Source organism: Peromyscus leucopus, chromosome 16_21, assembly GCF_004664715.2.
Source record: "Peromyscus leucopus breed LL Stock chromosome 16_21, UCI_PerLeu_2.1, whole genome shotgun sequence".
Lineage (NCBI taxonomy): Eukaryota > Metazoa > Chordata > Mammalia > Rodentia > Cricetidae > Peromyscus > Peromyscus leucopus.
The window spans coordinates 11,692,795-11,711,224 of NC_051084.1; the positions used below are offsets into that span (position 1 = coordinate 11,692,795).

Genomic DNA, 18,430 nt, shown 5'->3' on the forward strand with positions numbered 1-18,430 from the left:
GGTGGTTGTGAGCTTTCCAACAGGGTTACTGGGAACCAAGCTCAGGTCCTTTGCAAAAGCGGCACGCACTTATATTGGCTGAGCCATCTCTCTACCACCCTTCCTGTTTTCGGAGAGGGTCTCTTGTAGTTCAGGATGGCCTTGAACTCACAATGTAGCCAAAAATAACCTTGAACTCATGATCTTCCAGTTTCCATGTCCCAAGTGATGGGATTGCATACCTGGTCTACTATCCCTGTGTCTGTCTGTCTGTCTGTTTTCCTTCTTAATATAGAAACTTTCTGTGTTGCTCAGTCTGGTTTTGCATGATGAGTCTCTGGCGAGCTCCCTGAGTCAGGCCCTGAGCACTGGGACCTTTCAGCAGACTTTGAAGGGAACGCAATTCACACATAAGGGTGCTACCTCTGCACAGCAGTTTTATAAGACCCTTCCTCTATGTTGTTCAGTTTTACACTCAAAATCATTCTATCACCAATTCAATTCAAAGGACGTGTTGTTCTCATTTTTCAAATGGACAAGTTGTCGGGTGTGGTGGCCTTTCCTGTCCTGTCCTCTCCTGTAATCCCAACACTGTAGACACAGGGGCAGAAGGGTCAGGAGGCTGAGATCAGCCTGGGTCACATACCAAGACCCTGTCAGAGCAAACAAACACAAAACCCCAGTTGAGAAGTTCAGTGTGTGTGTGTGTGTGTGTGTGTGTGTGTGTGTGTGTGTACGTACATGTGCACATGTGTGTGTGTGTGGGGAGTGCTGTGCTTGTTCTCTAAGAGGTCACTGGGAAGATGCTGGTATTTTCCTCACAACTGTCAGACTCGCCTTTTCTGACAGGTGTAGGAAGTTCCTCAGCACACCACCATGATTCAGGCCCTGTCCCTAAAACAGAACAACACTGATGATCCCAGCCTGGGGAATGGAAAAGGACTCCCTGAGAAGGTGAGTTGAGACCCAGCTCAAGGAACAGCTGTATTCAGGGACAGGATTGGACACAATTAGAGATGACATAAAGGAAATAATTCAAAAGTCACATCAGCTTTGACTGGGGGGGGGGGTTTAGAAGTGTCCCGAGGAGGGCCAGCGAAATGACGCTGCAGGTAAGGGCACCTGCCGCCAAGCCTGACAACCTGAGTTCGATCCCTGGGACCCATGTGGTGAAGGAGAGAACCAACTCCCACAGTTGATCTCTGACCGGCCCCGGGCAGTGTGGCCTGCACCTACGAGCACACACAAAATAAACAACTTAACAGTTCCTAGAGAGACCTGGGCGTGCTGGCACATGCCTGTAGTCTCAGCAGTTGGGACACAGAGGCAGGGGAATCAGGGGCTCAAGACTAACCTCTGTTACATAGCAAGCTGGAGGTCAGCTTGGGCTATATGAGACTCTGTTTCAAAATAAACAAACAAAACCACACGCCAAATAAAAGTCACTTCCAGAAGGTCCTGGATGTGTGACTTGTCCTGGATGTCTTAGTCATCTGGAGTCTGAGCAGGAGTCATGTACGTATGGGATCTACTTGAGAAGACAGATTGAGTCAGAGATGCTGTCTTGAGCTGTGTGGTCCGGCATGCTGAGCCAACTGGCTACTAAATTTACCACTTAAATGGAACTTTCATAAAGAGAAAATTTTAAACGCAGTCCCAGTCCCTTAGCTCAACAGTGGCTCACACATAGCTCACACACAGCTCGTCGCTGCCTGCCTGGACAGTGCAGACATAAAGCTTTCTGTCAGTGGGAGACACTGTTTTGGACAGGGCTGGAGATGGAGAGGTCAAGGCAAAAGCATCAGTCAGAGACCCTCAGCGTAGTGATGGTCTAGGGAGAGGTTAGTAAGTCCTTTAGAAAAGGTTGGAAAGAACAAAACCAACCGACGAACCAAACAAAACCCTGGAGCCACAGTGGAGAGACAAGGTAGAGCGCTAGAGCGCTGCCCGTGACGTCGCATGTCTGCCTGAAGCATCAAGGGGAAACACATGACCTCCTTATTATCAGTTCCTTTAGAAGCCTCAGGAATTGCTCCAACTCCATGACTTTGTGTATGTGTGTTTGTGTGCATGCCTATGTGTGGTGCATGTGTGTGTGGTGTTGTGTGTATGCATGCATGTGTGTGTGGTATTTGTGTGTGTGTATGCATGTGTGTGGTATATGTGTGTGGTGTTTGTGTGTATGTATGCATGTGTGTGGTGTTTGTGTATATGTATGCATGTGTATAGTGTTTGTGTGTGTGCGGTGTTTGTGTGTACATATGCATATTGTGGTTTTTGTGTGTACATATGCATGTGTGTAGTGTATGTATGTGTGGTGTTTGTGTGTATGTATGCATGTGTGTGTGGTGTTTGTATGTATACATATGTGTAGTGTATGTGTGTGTGGTGTTTGTATATATACATACATGTGTGTAGTGTATGTGTGTGTGGTGTTTGTATGTATACATGCATGTGTGTAGTGTATGTGTGTGGTATTTGTGTGTATGCATGTGTGTGTGGTGTTTGTGAGTATGTATACATATGTGTAGTGTATGTGTGTGTGGTGTTTGTATATATACATGCATGTGTGTAGTGTATGTGTGTGTGGTGTTTGTATGTATACATGCATGTGTCTAGTGTATATGTGTGTGGTGTTTGTGTGTATACATGCACGTGTGTAGTATATGTGAGTATGTGTGGAGTGGAGGCCAGGGGTCTATACTCTTCAACTTTTTTTTGGTAAAGACTTATTTATTCTATTTTATTTGACTTTTACGTGTATAAATGTGCATTGTGTATGCCTGGTGTCCTCAGAAGCCAGAAGAGAGTGTCAGATCCCCTGGAACTGAAATTACAGATAGTTGTGAGTTGAACCCAGGTCCTCCACAAGAGCCTCTTAACCACTGAGCCCGGTCTCCAGCCCCCTCCATCATATTTTGAGACAGGGTCTCTTACTGAACAAGAGTTCACTGATTCAGCCAGACAGGCTGGTCATAAGCTCCCTGCTCCTTCCCCATGCCAGCTCTGGTGTCTGAACTCAGGTCCTCACGCTTTCTCAGCAGGTAATTTACTGATGGAACCATCTCCCCGACTCCTCCATTTCTTTTTGCTTTCATAAAAACCCCAGCAGCATCTCACACACCAGCAGGACCCTTTCCGCCATGCTGGGATGTGCAGAACTTCCTACTGACTTGTAGGCCACACTGAGCAAGACCTCCTGAGTCAGAAGTTCTGGGGCAGCACAAAAGTGTGTTTTAAGGAGCTGGGTGAGCCGCGATTAGTGGCGCACACCTTTAATCGCAGCACTGGCACTTGAGAGGCAGAGGCAGGCAGATCCAGGCCAGGCATAGTGAGACCTTTTTTAGAGAGGCGGAGGGCAGCAGTGTGACTCTGATATTGAGTAGCATGTAAGCGTGCTATAATCTAAGCTGGTTGTCTTTCTGGGCTTGGCTTTTTCAGTTTCAGTTTTTAAGACAGGGTCTCACGCAGCCTAGCTGGCCTTGAACTCCAGTCCTCCTGGCCCATCTATCAAATGCTGGGATTACAGGTATATGCCACCGTCCATGCCTCAATTCCTTTTTTTCCTTCCTGTGCTGGAAATGTACCCGAGGGCCTCACACGCTAGGCTGCTCTACCCTGAGCCATAGCTCCAGTCTTTAGTCATCTACAATCAGACTCTTACTGCTACATTTGGAACACTATTAAAATACAAGCACTTTAACCCAGCTCTTTCACAACTTCCACTGCCCTTATCCATCCGTCCATCTGTCCATCCATCCATCTGTCCATCCATCAGCCATCCATCCATCCATCCATCCATCACCCATCCATCCACCCACTCACCGACTGATTCAAAGAATCTCCATTTGGAATATTTAAATGCAAAAAAAAATGTAACCTGATATATAAAATTTTGACCCAACAAGAAGACATGAAACCCTGAAAATTAAGGTGCAAGAATATCTTTCACCTGATAGACTCATCTTTCATATGCTTCCTATAATCATTAGGCAAAATTCACTTCCAATTTTTAAAAATAAGCACGTGTCATTCCCAACCCAAACCACTCACTGCCTGTGACTCTCTCCGTTTTGACCGGGAGTGTACAGGGATACGGCAAAGGCATTAGCAAATACTAGCCGCAGGCGATGATTGAAGGTGACAGCCCTCCAGCCGCTGACCACAGGTCACATAAACACAATGCGGGACACCTTCCTTTGGTGCCACACAGTGTGATAGCCAGGGGGTGTGCTGGAGAGACACCCATCACGGGACTGAACGGAGAAGGCTTCAACGCATAATCCATAAATAGGGGTTTGACTGGAAGACAGGCAAGGGTGGAGGGGGTGGAGGGGGTGGAGGGGCAGGGTTCAGCCAGAGAGAACAAAATGCACAAAAGCAGTGAGGTGTGAGAGGCTAAGGAGCCCCTGGCCGAGGCCTGAGGAGGAACCAGATGGGCGGAAGTGTGGCGAAGCCCACAGACCAGTTCTCTCAGCTATTGCCAACACAGAGGAGAGAATTTTGAAAGGCTCCAGCCTGCAAAACCCACTTTGTCTCTCTGTCGCTGCTGTTTCACGCGGCCTTTCCAGAGAGAAGTTCCAGGGACTACCGCCATTCGTTCTTCATTCATTCATTCCCCCACTCATTGTGCAAAGAATTGAAAGAGTGTCTGGGACCCTCCTGGCCCTGCAGGTGACCCAAGCAGCCCCGCCCTGGGACGCACGGCGGCTTCTCGGTTCCCGGGCTGCAGCCAGGGCTCCCGTCGGCTCCCGCCCGAGGCTCACCTGGTTCCCGGTGGCCGGCGGGAGCGCAGACGCTGGGGTCAGACTGGGCTGCAGCCTGGCTGGCGGCGGCGCTGCGGACGCGGAGGCCGGCAGTTCCCGAGCCGTTGCTGCAGAACCCGCCGGCGTTCCGGCTGTGCGGGTGACTTCTGGGGCGAGGGGAAGGGTACCTGGCTGCCCTCCACACCTGGGCCGTGGGCACCCTCTGGGTCTTCCAGAAATAGAGACTGAGAGGTGCCTTTCCTCCTGCTCAGAGTAACAAACGTAGGCATGCGCTTGGTCGTGCCGGGGTGGCGGGAGGCAGGTGTGGGGCTGAACTTTCCCCTTTCACATTCCTTACTGGTTTTTTACAGAAGATTCCACTAGGTGGGAATGTAGGGCAGGGTTTCTCCTGCAGGAAACAGGAGCCAGGGCCGAAGGTCGACGGACTTGTCTAAAAGCGAGGTTGTCAGAACTCGCCGCCCCGTTCTCCATACTCCCCGAGGCACTAAGTCTTTACAATTCTCTACGTTTAGAGTCTTCAGATTCTCCAAAGTTTCCTTTAAATGTCTACATTTTTTTTTGAATGGCTCTAAAGGGCAGGAGTCAGGCTCAAAGCCCAGTAATGGGTTTTGGGGTGTTTGAGATACGGTCTCATAATAGTCCAGGTTGGCGGCTAACGACTCACTACATAGCAGAGGCTGGTCTTGAACTTCTGATCCTTCCAAGTGCTGGGATTACAGGCTGTATAATGTGTGTGTGTGTATGTACACACACACACACACACACACACATATATATACATACACACTATATTATATTTGTATGTATGTGGAAGAGGAGACCTTCCTGAAATGAAATATATATGCATATATATGTATATATATAAAATGCAGGTAGGACATGTGTGTGTGTGTGTGTGTGTGTGTGTGTGTGTATACATATGTCCCTCTCCCTTCCAGTACAGGAATCGAACCCCGCGGGAATCGAACCCCTTGCAAATGCTAGGCAGGTCCCCAGCCTGACAGTGCCCATGCCTGATGAACTGCTTCTGACCTCGTCCATTAGACCCCCTGCGGGTCCCCGGAATTTCCTTCTGGCACTTCCCGGGGTGGGGTGGGGGGGTCCTTCAGCTGGAGAACACTGAAGCGCTCCCAGGCGCGTCTGCAGGGAGAGCTCCGAGGCAGAGCTCACGCTTGCCCTCCGGGGCCGATTTCGTCAGCGGCGTCCCCCACCCCCACCCCCCGCCGCCAGCAAAGCCCCGTGTCCTTGAGCAGCGAGGAATGCAACACAGCTCTCCGGACCCGGCCTGTCCGTTCTCGCAAGCGTTTCTTGGAAACGGCGGGTTCCACCGAGCAGGTGGCTCGGAGTTCAAAGATCTCCTGGCTCTCGGCCCGACGCCGTCCCAGCGCCTGGCCGCCATGGCGCCGGGCAAATTCGCCCAGCCGACCACAAGGAGGCGCGCGCGGCCCGCGCGGCGGCGGCGGCGGCGGCGGCGGCGGCTCCTCCTCCGCGCCCTGGAAGAGAGTTCCTGCCTGGGCGCCCCAGCCGGGCCTCTCTTCTCGCGAGAGCTGCCTGTCCCTCCCTCACCCCCCCTTTCCCCTCCCCTCACCCCCCCACCCCGGCTTTCTGCGCGCTCCTCTCGCCAATGCCCCCTCCCACGGGCAGGTTCCATATTGGGTAAGATCTCGGCTGGCCGAGCGTCGCCTTCGGGAGCTGTTCTCGCGAGAGTCCTGCGAGAGGTTCCCGGTCGTTGCCTGGAGGACCGGCGGCCACAGGAGCCCGAGCGGGCGCTGCGGAGCGCGAGCGAGCGGCGGTCGTGCGGCGTCGGCCCCGGGGGCAGCGGCTGCAAGGGGCACCGCGGCGGGCGCCGCCTCGAGCCGCACAGCCGGCTCCCGCGTGGTTTGCCGAGGCTCGGAGGAGCCGCCGCCGCGGCTGACCGGGCCCGGCGCCGGGGGTCGCAGCAGCCTCCACACCTGCGCGGGCGGCGGGCGCAGGCAGGGTCCGGCCAAGCCGCGAGCGGGCGGGCGCAGAGGAGAGAGCGTGCGGCTGCAGGCAGGGGCCCCCGCTCGGCCACCTCCTCGCCCCGCGGCCGCCGCTGGAAGATGTCTCAGGAGAGGCCCACGTTCTACCGGCAGGAGCTGAACAAGACCATCTGGGAGGTGCCCGAGCGGTACCAGAACCTGTCCCCCGTGGGCTCGGGCGCCTATGGCTCGGTGTGGTGAGTGTCGCCGGGCCTCGGGTGGGGGGACGCGGTGGAGCCAGCAGGGTGGCCCCTGCACGCCTGACGGCCAGGCCTGTCCCCACAGCTCAGCGATGCGCCCAGCGGCAGGAATTCTCCTCCGGGCGTCGTGGGGGGGGGGTGCAGGGGGTGCAGTAGGAGCGGCGCGTGTCCTGCACCCCTCACCCTCTGCACGCGCAGGTACGCGGTGAAGCATGTGCGGGTGCGCCGTGGGCGCCCTGCGGTGGTGTTCCACTCTGCACTCTTCTCTGCTTAAGAGGATGGTGGCTCCCGGGGTCCCTCTGCAGCCGTGCAGCCTGAGGACCCTGTCCCCGGGTGCGGCCACTTTGGACGCAGGAGCCCTGCCCTGGAGTGCAGACGAGCCAGCCGGGCGGAGCTTCTGCGAGGAGCAGTAGGGCAAAGCCTGACCCTAGCTAGGACTGCGGTCACCTGAACGAAACTTGCAAGAAAAAGCGCTCCTTTCCCGGAATTTTTTTTCTTTCTTTTCTTTTCTTTTTCTTCTTCTTCTTTTTTTTTTTTTTTGCAAGCCTCCATCAATAAATCCTGGTTTAGGACACGTTCTTTTGGAATTCGCACATGAATTAGCAGCACCCCGAAGAGCTTAAAATACCGACTTTATCTCGGGGAGTGCGGTGCCAGCTTGCGTGGTGTGTTTCCGATTTGGTTGAAAGCGTATTTCCTTTTCGGGGAGGGAGGGTGGCCGCGCCTGCTAGGACGCTACAGCTCGCCGCTTTGCCGCTTAGTTAACTACCACTGCTCATTTCTGTATTGATGGACACGGAGACGGAGGGGTTCGACCCACTGGGCTTTCTCAAGATCAAAAAAAATAGGACTAGTGCTCGAAGGTGTAGATGGTTTTTTAATTGAAATAATTCCTGGGGATGCTTTTCTTTTTTAAGTCCCTTCGAAGATTTGCAGGGGAGATTTATCAGCTTTTAAGGATCGAGGTACATGGTGGTTTTCGTGAGAACCTGAGACACATATAGTAGAGGAAACGATGTTTTTCAACTTTCATTCACACCGTGGTTTTTTATTTTGTTGTTCGTTTGAGACTATGTGTATCTCTGGCTGGCCTGAACCTCACGCTCCTGGCCTGGAACTCACAGAGGTCTCGTCTGCCATCGCTGAGAATAAAGGCTTTTCCCACCCTGCAAGGCCCTAGGAGTGGGTTTCCAATTAAATCCATACCATAAAATTTCCACTCCAGAAGTGTTTTAGGAACGTTCAAGGATTCATACAGTAGATTTTGGACTTAGTATCATCTTTGAGCTCCGGAGCAGAAGGTAAACATCAGGTTCAACAGATTAGCTCTTTCTATGTTTTAGTAATTTATATGCATTCGTGCTTTCGAAAGAGTCTCTGAAATGGTTTGTTTTGTTTCGGAACAAATTCCAGGCTTCTGGATGTGTTAATCTTTAAGTATGAGTCCTGTGTTACTTAAAGTCACACCATGAATTTCCTGTTTGGTAGAATCTTCTGGGTAATTGAGATTGTGCAATCGTGTCCTGCAACAGATCCTGTTACATTTGCTGGTGCAAGCTGCTTAAGTTATGTTGCAGATGGTACCAGCCTTGTCATCTTGCTCCCCTGTTTACAGTACGGCAGATTGCATTTTCAAGGAAAGGGCAGTAATACGCCTCTCTCGTGGGTATTTGTGATTGGTTTGTTATAGTCATTCTTTCTCTAATATTTAATAGCTCATTAACATACCTCCATTTTTCATTCCTAATGGTTACAGTATCAGGCTTTTGTTTCCCTTTGAATGCTCAGGGAGTGATGCAACAGAGGAGCTCCACTGTAAGGCATCCGGGTGGGGAACTTGCAGGGTTTCTATGGACACTGCTGCCCTGGCCGGAGAGCCGGTTTGCAGGGAAGCTCACCAACACCACTTCCTCCAGTGCTGTTCTCTCCTGTGAAGTAGAATTGAGCACAACCTCACAGTTTGAAAGGACTTACCACACAGCATGTAAAAAGTAGGTGATGCTGGTCCAGTGATGGGACTCATGGTACAGCCCTGGCCTTGCATATGGGAGGCCCTGCATTCCATCCCCAGCAACACACAAACAACACAAAGCAATTCATTGTGTATAAAATTTAAAAAGGTATATAGCAAAACGTCGCCTGTTTCTGTTCCCCAGCCATGTTTTCTCTTCCTTCAGTGACAACCACTATTCAGTTCCTTGCATGTCTTTTCAGAGAGGCAGAGTTTCTACCAGAGATTTAAGATGTAGCCTATAACCTATGGATGGAGGAAAAGATAACTAAAATTGTGCATGATGGTGGAGCAAATACCTCTCTCTAGTTATTTGAAGTTGTATTTTCTTTTTCTTTCTTTTTTTTAAAAGATTCATTTTATTTTATGTGTATGGGTATTTTGCTTGCATGCATGTGTGTGTGTACTACATGAATGCCTGGTGCCATGGAGCCCCTGGAACTGGAGTTACAGACAGTTAAGAGCTGCCGTGTGGGTGCTAAGAATTGAACCTGGGTCCTCTACAGGAGCACTGAACACTGAGCCATTTCTCCAGGCCCAAAGTTACGTTTTCAGCTAGCAGCTTTTTAGGTGCAACTGAAAACACCTTTTGAATTTCTTTTCTTTTCTTTTTTTTTTCTTTTCTTTTCTTTTTTGTCTTTCGATCCTTGGCTGTCCTGGAACTCACTCTGTAGACCAGGCTGGCCTTGAACTCATAGAAATCCACCCGGCTCTGCCTCCCAAGTGCTGAGATTAGAGGTGTGCACCACCATGCCTGGCTTCTTGAATTTCTTTTTTAGCCTGCTTTGGGCCTTGTGTTCCCTTTCCTCCACCCTTATCCTCTGAGACCATTTGGTGTTAGAAAATAATGAAGTCCATTTGAATCCAAGTAATTGAGGGGGTTTAGACTAAAGCCTTGAGAGAGAAGGCAGTTTAGTTGATAACACATCAGTGAGGGTTAGGCCTCACAGCATTTTTTGTATGGCTTATTGAGCTGGACCTGAGGTCTCTTCAAAACGGTATCTCTGAATGGGTCATGGCACACTTTGATGTGTAGCTTTATTTTTAAAGTTCAAGCCTGTTTTTATTTTAATTTGCACTAAGCAGTGAACAGCAACAACACAAAACAAAAAGTCAAGTAGCAACCTATGTAGTAACCAGTTGTGAATCCAGGATCAATGAGAACCAGACTAGAAATTTGAGAGTTGACATGGTTATACAGGTACCTTTCTTTTAAAAAGAGTAAAGGGAACTAAACTAAGTCTTCAAGTTTTAAGGAACTTTGTTCTTTGTCTGTAGAGGGAAATGAAGCAAAATTGTTTAAGACCACACTGTTGCAAAGCATTGATTTTGTGGTTTGGGACATAGGGGGAAATCTCTGTGGTGAATTTAAGGAAATACAAACAGGAACTTAAGCGCCTTCCCTCGGGAAGGGTCTTTCCAGCCCCTTGCTGGGCACACTTGAGCACCGTACATTGGGAGTGAGAATTGAGAATCTCTTCTGGATCATCTGTAGCCGCTTAGTCATCAGTATTTATTGCATACCCCCAAGCAGGGCTAGGTTCTTGAGATAGAGTGCAGAAGAGACGGTTCATTTCGTCATTGGACTTGCAGAGGAATGAGTGTAATGGCTACATTTTATGGGTTGCTTACTGTGTTGTAGGCATGGTGATACATAGTTTATAATCAACATGTAAACATGTAACAAAACTTGTAGCTAAAGATGGTAAGTTCTTCTAAGAAACCAACAATTTAATGCACTATATAGGACAAGATTATTCCAGTAAATATAACAAAAATAAATAAGGCCTTTTAAAAAGTATTAATAGCCATTCATCACTAATTGTATTTGAATGAGCCAGGGTAAAAACAAAACTCCATGGAATGAAAAGATGACTTTCTTGACTTTTGACCAGTGAGAAATCTGTGCTTTTTGCTTTCTTAGTTGTAATAGCTCATTCCTCTTCTTCCTTCCCTCCCTGCTTTTTTTCTGCTTTCCTTTCTTCAAGACAGTCAGATGGCCTTGAACTCTTGATCCTTATGCCCGAGCCTCTCCAGTGCTGGTACCTCAGGAGTGGGATACCAAGATGCTTTTAGCTTCCACTTAACTGAATAGTTAGCTGAATGTTACCTGTCTTAGTAAGAAACATTTAAATACAATTAATAAGTCCCACCGGAGTTTGAGGCCGGCCTGGCCTGCAGAGTAAAATGAAGCCCTGTCTGAAGAACAGCATAGACAGACAAAACCACCCAGAACACGGTTGCTGACAAAAGTGTGTGTGTGTGTGTGTGTTTAGATTTATTTATTTTTATGTGTATGGGTTTTTTTGTCCGAATGTATCTATCTGTAGGACACAGTGTGCTTGGTGCCTTCGGAGGCCAGAAGGGGGCATCTTATCCTCTGAAACTGGAGTTGCAGATGTTTATGAGCCACCATGTTGGTCCTGGGAACAAAACCCAGGTCTTCTGGTAGCCAGTGCTTATAACCACTGAGCCATCTCTCCAGCCAGTTACTGGCAAGGGTTTGTATGAATAGGGGAGACTGATTTAAGTGTTCAACCAAGCTAGCTATATAGTTCTGTCCTATTGAATTCCATTTCCCACTCCTAGCTTATCACCGGACCCCACGCTTCTCAGATCTCCCGCTTTTGATTTTGATTTCTCTTTAATTCAGCCTCAGAGATGATCTGTGTTGCCTTGCCTTCGGTGGGCAGTGTTGTGAATTGTGCTGACCCCTAGGACTTAGGGCTCAAATGTGGAGGAATTCTTTGGACTCAGTCACTTGAGTATGAACTGCATTTAATGTGATTCTGCAGTGTATCGGTTATTGTCATTTAAAGCCTCATCAGTTACTCCTTTCCTAGCTCCGTGGAGGCCGGTTTTCCTCCTCTCTTCTCCTTTTGTGTTGTTAGGAGGAACAGGGTCTTGTGCATGCTAAGCATGTTATCTATCCACTGAGCTGCCCTCCAGCCTCCAGGCTGGCATTTTAACCTAGTTGTGTGGATGAGCTGGGTTTATTTAGAGGAGACACTTGCCAGAGCAGCTTTGGTTTGGGGTCTCGGGTCCCAGCACTTGAGTAGTATCTTCTCATCAGTGTGGCCTGCTGAAGCTGCGTGGTGACAGCCTCTTGTACAGTATTTGCAATAAAGTTGTGATTACAGGACAGAGGTCTGTAATCTACAGTGTCACCGTGCAGCTGATCTAAAGGGTAAATGACAACCCTTTTAAGTCACGTACTCCCTCAGAATTGATCAATGAAAAATGAAGTTAATGCTCAGATGAAATTTTCTCCTGAAAAACTAGGTAGTTCTGATAGGTGACTTCTGGATTTATGAACACCATTCACTTGGAATTTATCAGTGTGTATTTATGGAAAGTTAAGACCAACCATGCTGGTGTTGTATAAGTACAGTGTATAAAAATGAACTAACTAAGCCTTGCTAGGCCTCTGGAAATACCTCAGATTTTTATTCTTTGTGAACTTTGATACAAAGCTGATTTGCCCTACCAAGAGGAGTCTAGTTGCTGCCATACATGCACTCAGTGTAGTGCTCCTTACCCAGGGGTTCTGCTCAGGCTTGTCATGGATATGCAAATTGTATACATTTTTTGAGGAAACAAAACCAGAACTTTCTTTAAACTTGAATTTTTTTAAGTTTCAGTTTTAGAAGCTTGATCTCTGTAAAGTGCGCTAAGCACATTTGTAGTGAGGACTAACCAGTTTCCCAGTGTACAAGGCTTTACGAATTTGTTACAGGGAAGAAAAGATCGTGTTCTGTAAAATACACTTTAGAGGTTGTCCCAGGGTTCTGAGCATGCTCTCTCATTCCAGGATGACAGTGAGATACATAGTACAGGTGAGTCTGTGACAGTCGCCAAGTTTTGGTCTTGGGGAAATGGATAGATTGTGGTGACAGGTGAAAAGATACAGGATTGTGGGCTCATCTGTCTCTCCAGGGGACGGCTCTGTGTGTGGTGTGGTTACGTCACTGAGGGGCTTGTTCTTCAGGTACACAGTGTGGGATGTTAATAAAGTGTGAAATGCTCTCCTTTCTGAAGCTGTGCTGTGGTGACAGTGGAAAAAAATAAGCCACGTTTATGGTGTTGGAGGGTAAGTGGTATTGGGAATATGAGACATGGAAAGGAAGGCGCAGAGCGGCTTGACTTTTTTTTTTCTTCCTCCCAGTGCTGAAGAACCTAGGTCCTTGCACATGCCAGCAAGCATCTCCTGTTTGCCATCCCACGCTGCACTTTTAAGCAAGAGGGTGGTGGTTGAAATGACAGTTAAGGAAAGACCTAAGGGGTTGGACATGGTGGGGTGAGGAGGTAAGAACTTTATGGATTGAAAGATTAACAAAAACAAAGACCCTGTGCTGTGTGATCATCATAGCTAGAGCTGAATGAATCTGGGGAGCAATCAGAAGGGGGAGGGGTTTGCAGCTGGTAGGGATTCTGGAAGGTCATGTTTGCCTTTGTAAGAACAGCTTTTATTCCGAGAAAGGAAGCTGAGGTGGGTTATAGACAGGAGAGAGCTGGGATTTTGTTCTCTAGTTTTTCATTTCTGTTCTTTAACTGTCAGAGGAACTGTTTGTGGTTTAGGATAGCACAAGAGAGATGAATCATTGCAGAGCTCTGACCTATGCTTGACGATCTCATTCCACCAGTCCCAGAGTGCCAGAGCCAGAATTTGTGTTGAGCTCTGGAAATTCAGGGTACTCCATTCCAACTCTCTAAATGACATGGGCTTGCTTCAACTTTTTCAGACTTTTGTTGCCAAAAGGAAGGGAGCAAAGAGATTAGCTGTCGGGTTCAGCTGGGAAAGGGAGATGAGCTGCTGGAGGGTTGAGCGTTTTCTAACATCATTGGCTTTGAGGCTTTTTTTTTTTTCACTACTGGGTCTTATTTTAAGTTGCTTTTATCTTCCTTGGGGTATCCGAGTATTTCATATCCTATTTATTTTGTTCTTTGGCCCTGTGTCTGTTTTCCATTCCTCTGCCTTTCCCTCATTATGTTCCCTGGCACTGATGTTGTTTGGCTGTGAGGACTGTTAAGTTGAGTAGATGGGACAGATAGACATCGAAGATGCCGTGTGACAGTTCTGCTCTGTCCTGTCTTGGCTGCCTTCATGTGAGCTCCTTCTCCATTCTTTGAAGCTGTCTCCCTTTACTGCTCTACCATCTGGCTGCAGAAAGTAAGTTCCTGCAAACATAGATTCCCATGGCAACATAACAGAAAGGTACTAGAACAAATGTTTATTCTGTCTAGACCTGCTGTCTGACTAACTGTAGACCCTGAACATGTTCGCTCCTGTTGCATTGAAAGATGGTTACGATTTCCGTGTTTCCCTCAAAACCTCCTCCTCTTAGGCCTTGTCACTGTCTATGCTTGTGACATGAAGGAAGCTGTACGTGTGCCCTCCTGCAGCTCGACCCCAGAGTGTGCACAGGTTGTGTCTCTAAGCCTAAAGTGCACAGTCAGCAGTGTGACATGAATCTTTTTGGTTTTTTCCAGACAGGGTTTCTCTGTGTAGCTTTGGTGCCTGTCCTGGATCTTGCTGTGTAGACCAGGCTGGCCTCGAACTCACAGAGATCCGCCTGCCTCTGCCTCCCGAGTGATGGGATTAAAGGCCACCACTGCCCGGCTCATTGTAACACGAATCTTAAAAGGCCCAGCTAGCTTAGTCGTAGAGCACGAGACTCTTAATCTCAGGATTGTGAGTTCGAGCCCCACGTTGTGCCAGATGTAACACAAATCTTTTTTGGAGGGTGGGGGTGGTTGAGACAGGGTTTCTCTGTAGCTTTGGAGCCTGTCCTGGACTAGCTCTGTAGACCAGGCTGGCCTCGAACTCACAGAGATCCACCTGCCTCTGCCTTCCGAGTGCTGGGATTGCAGGCGTGCACCACCACCGCCCGGTGTAATACAAATCTTAAAAGATCTTATTAATAAAAACTCAGGAGCCCGGTATTGGGGTGAATTCTGAAAAGTCAGAGAAGCAGAACAAGCCACAGCTAACCTCACCTTGCCAATTTCTCAGCCGCTCCTGTTCCCTCAAACTGGAAGCCTCTGCTGCTAAAAGCCTAAAAGCTTCTAGTTCGTGGTCCTCACGCCTTATATACCTTTCTGCTTCCTGCCATCACTTCCTGGGATTAAAGGCGTGTGTCTTTCCCAAACAAGACATGAGATCTCAAGTGCTGGGATTAAAAGTGTGTGCTACCACACCTGGCTGTTCCTAATGTGGCCTTGAATTTACAGAGATCTAGACAGATCTCTGCCTCCCAAGTGATAGGATTAATTCATTAATTTAGCATTGCTAGTGCAAGGCATTGTTTTGAAGACCAAGAAAGCAAGGGAACTGGGGAGATGGGAGTGCTGGCATGAAAGCATGAGTTAGACTCTGGGCACCACCTCAGAGGTGGGCACGACACACACTGTGATCTCAGCGCTGGGGTGGCAGGAACTGGCCAGCTAGCCCAGCCAAGCTGGTAAGCTCCAGGTTCAGTGAGAAAGCCTGTCTGAAAGCAAGGTGGAAGACACCTAAGGTCAACCTCTGACCTCCACACAAAAGCAGGAGGGTTGCTTCAGAAGTCTTTGTAGCTTTTCTTTTTTGTATCTGTTCAGTGTCTGTTCTCATCTGTTATATTTCTAAAGAATCTGTCTCTCTCAGCTCAGTGACATTCTAGTAGCCTGTCACATCTAGGGCAGCTTGATGCCAAGATATGTATTGGAAATCTGTGTCAGGGAAGCTTTTCCATCTGGTGATTCAGATCTGGAAAGGATGACGTCAGCATGTGCCCACAGGAGGTCAGAAGACAAAACAACCCTCTTTTGACGCGTGAAGGCTCTGGAAGGCTGTTTTAGTGGAAGAGGGGTGTGAGAGGCACTGGTCTCGATCCTGCACCCTTTGCTTGGCGTCCATGTGGAGCTTTGTCATGTGCTCGCAATTATGCCTTACTCTTTCTGCAGTACTCAGCTCAGGGGTCTGGCTGGTGCAGGTACTGACTTCCTCTGGCATTTCTTCATTCCTGTAGCAGATCTGACTTAATTCACAGAAATGTTTCTTTATTCTTAGTGTCCTTGGTGGCTGACTGTCCGCCTTTACCCTCCCCCCTAGACCTTTTATTTAGGGCTTTTGCTAGCTTGAATCTCCTTGAACTTAGACTTAGGATATATAGTTACTATTTATGTTTTATTACCAGTCTACCAGTTGCTGGTGAAGATTTTAGTTCTTTTTCTCATCTGTAAAAAGAAAGAAAAAAAAAGCAAAACAAAACCCTACTCCCTAAAAGCCACTGTGTTTGATTACAGTTAAATATTGACATCTTGTATTAATATATTTCTGTCATTCCCTGATAGATGTGTGTGTGTAAATGTTCTTGCATGTGTGTTTGCATATGTGTGTGGAGGCCAGAGGTTAGCCTCAGTTATTGTCCTCTGTCACTCCAACTTATTTTTTGACAGCATCTCTCACTGAATTGAGAGCTCATGGATTGGTTAGACTAGCAGGCCAGCGTCCTCAGGGTCCTTCCTGTTTCCACCTTCAAATGCTGGGGTTGATTACAGGCACATAGAGTCATACCTTTTTATTTTTAAATTTTTATTTATTGTGCATCTGTGTTTTGCCTGCATGTATGTCTGTGTGAGGGTGTCAGATATGGGAATTACAGACAATTGTGAGCTGTCGTGTGGGGGCTGGGAATTGAACCGGGATCCACTGGAAGAGCAGCCAGTGCTTTTACCCACTGAACCATCTCTCCAGCCCCCTGGATTGTTTGTTTGTTTGTTTGTTTTTGTTGTTGTTTTTAATGTGGGTAGTGGGGATCAAACTCGGGTCTTCACACTTGCTGGTGTAGTCACTTTCCTGACTGAGTCATCTCCCCAGCCTCTGTCATCCCCTCATTTGATGCTGCAGTTTGGCTTGCTTAGTTTCTGAGTGCCTTATGATTGGATGCGCTTTTCAAATGAGCAGTCTCAATGTACATTGATACTGATGCCAGGCAAAAGGGTTGAAATGTAACAAATTAAGAGTGTATGTCTGTTACTTCTTTGCATCCCCAAGCTCCATTTATATCCCCAAACATAGTGTAACGCGGTTCCTCAATCTGTGGACATTCTGGGCGGGGTTGATGCTTTGTTGTGGGGTCTGACAGGGTATTGTGTACTTAACAGCAGTGGTATCTCCTAATCTCAAAATTTATAGCAATTTCCCATTGTGGTGGCCAAAACTGTATTACAGACATTGCCTCTTGTTCAGGGGGTGGGTCTAGGGAGACAACAAGTACCCTTAATTGAAAACATTTATCCAGCTGTATATATTTAGACTAATTGGTCTAATTGGTCTAGAGTAAAAACTAGAGGCTGACTTGAACACTCAACCTGTCCGCAGAGAGGAGTGCTCCTTCCTCCGTCAACATGACGTTTGTCATTTCCAGGAGAGCTTCAGAGAGCACTAGCAGGCTCCCAAGCTTAATGGTTGGGACAGCGGGCACAGAATGCATGGCATTGGCCATGTGGGTAACTGTGGTGTTGTGAAGAATCAATGTATGTGAATAACTTTTGTTTTCTTTTTGTCCTGACCCACTTAGGGTTTGCAAATGTTTCTGGAAAGGAAAGCTTATTTAAGACATTAGTATTAAGTCCAAACTAAGGTAATGTTTTCCCCCAGCATCTCTGGTATTTTCTGGCCCTTTCTCTCCTATCTTCTTTCCGTAGGTTTCAAAGTTCTAAAAATACAATGTTCAGGGCAGCCAGGACTACATAGTGAGACCCCTTCTTAAGTAAAATAAAAACATTAGAAAAGCAAGCGAGTGTCAGGTAAACAAAGAAATAAGTGCTGGCAGTTCCCGGCACCCAGTTTGTGTTACCCAGTCTAGATGTATAGTCCTGGCTGGCCTGGAGCACCAGCCTGACTTCAGACTCATGGCAGACCTACAAGCACGCACCACTCCTTCATCTACATTTTGAAGGTTCTTGCCAACATTTTAGTCTTTAAAATATGAGACAAGCCAGGCGGTGGAGGCGCACGCCTTTAGTCCCAGCACTCAGGAGGCAGAGGCAGGTGGATTTCTGAGTTCGAGGCCAGCCTGGTCTATAGAGCAAGATCCAGGACATGCACCAAAACTGCACAGAGAAACCCTGTCTTGGAAAACCGACAACAACAACAAAAATAAATTACTTCAATAACAGAGGGTGAATTTCTTAGTAATTTTGTGGATCTCAGCAGTAACTGAGGAAAATTAGCTTTATTCTTGATTCGGAGCCTATTATTTAGACTCATTTTGGTGTTTTCCTGAATTACTTGTGGTACTGCTTGGAGGGTTTTGATCTGGCAGTAATTAATTCTGTATTAGGATATGCAACTTTTAATGTTTAATGCTGTGCTTTGTATCTTCAATGTGGATGGCTTGTGGAGGCTGGAGGATACAGTCTACCTCTTCTGAGACAGGGTCTTTCAGTGGCCTGGAGCTCACATTAGGCTAGCGGGCCAACAAGCCCCTG

At 47.9% G+C, this 18,430-nt stretch overlaps 2 protein-coding genes across 4 annotated transcripts in view; one reads left to right on the forward strand and one right to left on the reverse strand.

Annotated features, from left to right (window-relative positions):
- Slc26a8 (solute carrier family 26 member 8) overlaps positions 1 to 5,484 on the reverse strand; it is a 65,000-nt gene extending 59,516 nt beyond the window's left edge. The window contains exon 1 of the mRNA XM_028888424.2: positions 4,746 to 5,484. The gene's annotated coding sequence lies outside the window, so the exon portion shown is untranslated. The remainder of the gene's footprint in view (positions 1 to 4,745) is intronic.
- An 898-nt stretch (positions 5,485 to 6,382) lies between these two features.
- Mapk14 (mitogen-activated protein kinase 14) overlaps positions 6,383 to 18,430 on the forward strand; it is a 62,849-nt gene continuing 50,801 nt past the window's right edge. Inside the window, exon 1 of one of the 3 annotated variants that reach the window (XM_028888446.2) lies at positions 6,383 to 6,942. In XM_028888446.2, coding sequence (XP_028744279.1) covers positions 6,827 to 6,942 — 116 coding nt within the window. In that variant the 5' untranslated portion in view covers positions 6,383 to 6,826. The remainder of the gene's footprint in view (positions 6,943 to 18,430) is intronic. The other 2 variants (XM_028888445.1, XM_028888444.2) reach the window with 2 other exon arrangements.